Here is a 6,000-nt window from a genome sequence, read left to right as displayed (position 1 = left end):
CTTATGACACTCTAAGCTCAGTGGCCACTAATCTTCGAGAACAACCTGTTTGAAACCTCGGAATGGCGATGCACTGTTGATCAATTGTTATGAGGGTTCTTGTGATGTGAAGAGCTTGATGAAGAAGCAACATGTTTTGGGCAGTCAAAAGTCTTCATAGCTAACGCATGCTGCCAAACTATCACATGATACAGAGAAACCATTAAGGTTAACTTAGTTTCCTTATGTGCACCACGCTAAATTATATTCAATTGCTTTATTGGTCTGATAGCAGTCCACATCTCTTCAGTTACTGTACAAAATCCTTCCAAATCTAGAATTTAGGTCAAACCAACACACACAAAAGAAGTTGCTACTTGACAGCAGATTATGTTTAAACACAAATTGGTAAGAAATAGAAGCTTGTCACACTCTTCCGTCTTCTTACGCATTTATTCAGACATGTGACTCAAGTCATTTGGTCTCTGAAACGTGCTACAAAGGTTTTCTGAGCTAATTGCCCTGACGTTCCACATCCTGTAGAAAGAGCATCATATGTTACACACGGCCTTGGGAAATGAAGCTCACGTGAAGGGAGCATGATGACCTTAGTGAACACTCATTCTTCTGCACTGCATGTGACTGTGCGCTGTTTGTGTGTGTCACAGTCGATGCCACGCAGTGACTTGATTATGTATTATTCTACCACATGTATTATTATACCACATCCGTCAACGTATTTCTCTTCACACAGGGGCAGAAATGTTAGAAAGATAGGAATGATGCTTTACTTCAAATGAGCATGAACCAGGAAGAGAAACAGGAAGTGGGGAAGTGATAAAAGGTGACACAGAAGCTGAAACAGCGAAGATCGACAACAACAAACAAAGCATAAAAGAATAAAACAGTCGTCTGCATCCTGAAATACAGTAGAAACACCCACTAGCGGTGTGTCCGATTGAGTGTGTGCGTGTTCGTCATTAGGTCGTCCACCATTTTGCCTTGCAGGTGGCATTTTTCAGGGATTTGTGGCGTACCTGAAGAAACTCCTCCCAGGGAATTGGCCCGATCACCACAGCATGACAGTGAAGGAACCATAACAGTGAACAACACAGCATGACAAGGAAGGAACCACCACGACAGTAAGTAAACCATGACACTGCAGCCATCGTGGCATTGAATGCACCATGCTGAAAACTGTTACCACAAAACACGTTTTTATACTTATAGTTTTACATGAATAAAGCAATTCTAAAAGCATTTGAAAGGCGAATTGCAACATCCGTTGGCTCTAATTTGGGTTAAGGAGGTGAAAAACAGAAAGATGGTTGATCTCACTGCCACACTGTGTCTTTGATAGATCATTCATCATTTATATATGCATTTTAAATTGTTTTCTGCATGTAAAAGTATCATTTTGAAACTATAAAAATCTGTTTTGTGTTAACAGTTTTGGCTTTCTGGATTATTCATTGGATTTACGTTATTTGCTGTGGGAAAAACTGATTCGGTTAACGTATTTTTTGGTTAGAGTTGGACCTTCTGGAACCAATTAACGACACTAAAAAAGTTTCCAGTAAATGCCAGAGTGAATATACCACAGTTGTGCACGAATCATGACAGCGAACACACCACTACAGTGAACTCCACCATAACAGTGAAAGAACGATGACAGTGAATGTAGAATAGTTAACAGTGAAGGCAGCGCGACAGTGAACACACCAAGACAGTTAACGTGCCACAACAGTGAAGGCAGCATGGCAATAAACACACCTTGACAGTGACGGCACCGTGACAGTGAACATACTTTGACGGTAAAGGCAGCATGACAGTGAACATACCACAGTAGTGAAGGAACAATGACAATAAACATGCCTTGTCAGTGAAGGCAGCATGAAAGTAAATGTTTCATGACAGTGAAGGCACCATGGCTGCACTCTACCTGATTAGCGGCATTTGCTGCTCGTGCCAAGCTGCCATAAACCACAGCTAACGTTATTTGCCAGTGCCTAGCTGGTGGAAAAATGTCTACTGGCAAAAGAATGAAGAAGAGGAAACTCTCAGAGGAACGTATGGACAAAGTCTTTGAATTTTCTCCGAATATGAGGAAGAACCGTAGTGTTTTGGAAGACGACCTCCAAGAAGGTAAATGAGCTGTTAGCTTGAATTACAGCTAATTAGACAACTGCTAACTACACTACACTTTCTTTTATATGTATATAAAGGCGATGAAAATGAGAGTATAGACATATCCTCGAAGAAAAGATACTATGCTGACTTTAATGAGGACAATGCAGCCTGTGCTCTTGTTGGGTATTGACAAAATATTACGTTTTGTGCAGATACGCAAAATTTCTTCGTAAGTTGTTTGTGTGTACTGTGTGCAGGAAAGAAGTGCATTCTATGTTGGAGCGCTTTGGTGGTATGTACATGAACAGTATCGTCTCAATAACATTGTATTTAGAGTACGGCGCTTTCCAAGGCAAGTAAAAAAAAAATTATAGCATACATAAAAACACAGCTGGAACAGTTTTGGTTTATGCTGTGTAAGAGCAAGCCATATAGATAGACACCGCATTGAGCGCTGATCCGTACGTCAACGTCGCCGCCATATTGGATGGGTCAAGGCAGTGACCCATCAAGGCACTTGTAAATGAGTACAAGTAAATGTACTTACTTTCATAAAGCGCCTCTCTACAAAGAAAGTTAATTCCTCTTGTTTATACATGCACACACGCAATTAGGCACCAAAAACAATGTGATTGTTTTTGTACAATATGATTGCCTAACTTTTTCCCAAGTATATTAGTACGTGTGTGAATGTGTAAACGAGAGGAGTTAACTAAATTTTATTTGTAGAAAGGCACTTTACGAAAGTAAGTCCATTGACTTGTATTCATTTACAGCGTACCCTTTACTCATCCAATATGGCAGCGACGTTGACGTATAGCAGCAGTGGACAAACCCACTCGATGCAGCGTCTATCTATGTCTATGGTTGATGCTGTGTTTTAGCAGCAGCAAATAAACGTTTGACTGACTAACAGCCATCCTGACGTTGTTTTATTCAGCTGCCATTTCATTACAAATAAAAGGGGCTTCTACCACACTCACATGTAATGTTTGTTATTTGAGCACAGGTGACATTAGCAGGGTGATGCAGGCCAAGAGGAAGTGTCTGGAAAGTCTGACCAAAACCTACGTGAACGGAAGTCAGCACAAACTGGAACAACTGTGGAACACCTATCACAGGCAGCGGTATGAACACCCACTCTCCCACAAGATGCAGTGGAAATGAATGCACACACTTACTGTATCTCCACACTTACATGAGTGTGTGTGTGCAGGCAGAGGATAACTCAGGAGCACTCCCAGCAGGTGTCATCCGTGCTTCAGCAGTGGGAGACAGAAGCTCAGCGAGTGCAGGAGCAGGAGGAGAAGTTCAACGTGGGTCAATATGCTAATAATACACAACTACACAACGCCAATCATGACATGACATGACCACGCCTCATCCGCCCATTTACAGAATCTGCTCAGACAGCAACAGAAGGTCCTTCAGCAGACAAAAGTCCTTCAGAACCAGAAACTTGTGGCGGTCCGGGAGCTGTATGCGCAGTTTGTCAAGGTCGAAAAACATCAAGCCATGTTTGTTTATTGGAGCAAATGTTGGAATGTTACTGTGCATGTGTGCACAGAACACGGACGAGATGGAGAAAAGCCACAAGGACTTCCTGCAGGGGGCTCAACAAGAACTGAGGAAGGAGATGGCCACCTTGCAGAAGAAAATCCTCATGGATACGGTGAGCCAACGTCCTCAAGTTTGTGCACTCAACTGCAGGTGGGATATAGCCAATAACATACACTCTGTGCACAGTGATTAGAGCAAATGTTGATGTTTCCAGATTTTTAAGACTCCAAGCTGTATAAAGTTGAATACTTATTGGATTTAAGCATACCTGGGGGTGCAACCTACGGAGCTGAACACCCAGAGGCATTTCTCCCAATATGTGACCTTAACCCAAACACTTCTACTTCTTCTTTCATGTGTCATCATCAAATATCCAGCTCAGTAGCTACTGAGCTACTCAACCCAAACACTGCCGTCAGTCATTAACTAGCTATGGGCTTATAGGCCAAACCTTGTCCAGAACTGCTACTGTCAGCATCCTGTATCAAAGTGTGCACAAGTGCTTGGCAAACACCGCATCTATTTGAGTAGGAGACCTTATTTGAGGAAATGAGAAGAGAGAAGTGGCAATGATGTTGTGCGTTGTTTCCACAGCAACAACAGGAAATGGCCTCCGTGCGCAAGTCGCTGCAATCCCTGGTCTTCTAGCCTGCGGTTACCATGCGGATGGTTTAATGTTTTGTCTTTTGTCTTCTTCTTGTGAGCCTGCTCGGTATGTTTTATAAAGTTGATAAAAGTCTTATTCGATCAGCTTGAAGAGAATGTGTTGTCAGCAGAGTGGCTTCTATGCGGCGCTATGTTCAAAGTGTTTGGAAAAAATGTTGTTAGGTAGTATTTCTTATTGGATTATATTTTTGTTTTCTGATTGTTTGGCATGTGTACTCTTAGCTCAGTGGAAGTTAAATAAATGTAGCACCAACACATTCAGTGCTTTATTTATCTATTTTTATTTAGAAATATTTATCCTGCATAATAAACTATGTAGGCTGGTTATTATTGTATATTCATATTTTAAGTAATACAGGCGCAATCATTCTTTCAAGTAGTGTTTGATTTGATTTTTGTGTTTGTTTTATTTTGTTGTTTTTTTTTGCTGAAATTGTATTCATTGAGTTTGTTCTAAGGATGTTCGCTTCCTTTTAGGACATGAAGTTCATACCCGAAAGAAGGTTTCAACACTCTGATGCCTAACCGTAAACTCTTGAGTTGATTTAACCCGAGATTGGAAACTTCTTGGAAGTTTTTGGTTCCAGAACAGCTGATCTGAGTTAGTTCAATCAATCCCGAGCATGTTCACTTTGAGTTAAGTTAAGTATGGATGAACACAATACAAAGCCATCATCAATGGAGCCCTGATACTACAATTCACCATGGCAGCTAGAAAAAGGTCTTTATAACCCCATTGGAACTAGATTGTACACTTTACGTAAGCCCTTGGTTTCCAATCATACAGTATACACTCACTCGCATACTCAAGTTTTCACTAAACCCGCTTTCTGGAATACATCCCTGATTTGTGATTTGATTTGCCCCCAGACTACAAGGAAATAAAGTACAGTATAGTGTTCCCAAAAGACTGCATCTGTGTTGCCTTCCTCATCTAATTTGCATAATTGTCCACGACACAAAACTCTGACCAAAGTGGAGATTTTCCAAAACTTTGACTCAGTGTTTGTGTTGACGGCTAAAGTGGTGTTTTTTGTTTTTTGTCATAAGAAGTGTGCGACATTACCTCATGTTTTTAAACCTTACTTAACAAAAGAACAAAGTTATTCACTTGCGGGTGTTGGTTTCGTTTCATGCAGCGGTAGAGGCACGCGCATGTGCCTTATAAGTACATGCCATCTACTGTACAGAGTTGTGATAGCAAGCTACACAGACAGTCCCATTATAATGTGTGTATGAGCAAGCTTGCACCAAATCTGGTGAGGTTGCTACACCCCTAATCATGTGAGTATTCATTCATGGCACAGGAGTCTTACAAGCTCATTTTAAAACTGGTGAAACATCTCCACCTGCAGGTTAACATCCCTCTCTGCAGCTGACCTGAAGTCCTCAAGGGTCTCATGGAACATGTTACGGATGAAGTGGATCTGCAGTTCGGTAATGGGGGGCGCCTTGAGCCGCCACAATGTCGTGGAATCATGGAAGTCTACTGAGGTCCGTAGATTGTCCGCTTGGATGGACCACAGCACATTGCACGCAATACAACATGCAAAGTATGCTCTTTCTTATGGCACATTGCCCATTTCATGGCGGTGTCCAAAGTGTGACCCTGGGGCTTTTAGAAACCCATAAATGTTTACATAAGACATGTTTTCATACTTTTAC

The 6,000-nt window shown here is 41.5% G+C and overlaps 1 protein-coding gene across 4 annotated transcripts; it reads left to right on the top strand.

Moving 5' to 3' along the window:
* The first annotated feature begins 1,646 nt into the window (after window positions 1-1,646).
* LOC129181771 (synaptonemal complex protein 3-like) lies at window positions 1,647-5,243 on the top strand. 4 transcript variants are annotated; one of them, XM_054777371.1, is made up of 8 exons: window positions 1,647-2,124; window positions 2,205-2,292; window positions 2,367-2,401; window positions 3,119-3,236; window positions 3,326-3,425; window positions 3,508-3,606; window positions 3,677-3,819; window positions 4,264-5,243. In XM_054777371.1, the coding sequence occupies exons 1-8, from the start codon at window positions 2,004-2,006 to the stop codon at window positions 4,370-4,372; spliced, it is 813 nt and encodes a 270-aa protein (XP_054633346.1). In that variant the 5' UTR covers window positions 1,647-2,003; the 3' UTR covers window positions 4,373-5,243. The 4 variants fall into 4 exon arrangements, with proteins under 4 accessions (XP_054633346.1, XP_054633348.1, XP_054633347.1 ...); XM_054777372.1 differs by having other exon boundaries at window positions 1,654-2,124; window positions 3,677-3,781; XM_054777374.1 differs by lacking the exon at window positions 2,205-2,292 and having other exon boundaries at window positions 2,017-2,124.
* The last annotated feature ends 757 nt before the right edge of the window (window positions 5,244-6,000 follow it).

Source organism: Dunckerocampus dactyliophorus, chromosome 5 (genome assembly GCF_027744805.1).
Source record: "Dunckerocampus dactyliophorus isolate RoL2022-P2 chromosome 5, RoL_Ddac_1.1, whole genome shotgun sequence".
NCBI classification, from domain to species: domain Eukaryota; kingdom Metazoa; phylum Chordata; class Actinopteri; order Syngnathiformes; family Syngnathidae; genus Dunckerocampus; species Dunckerocampus dactyliophorus.
This window is presented reverse-complemented; position numbering and strand designations above follow the sequence as displayed.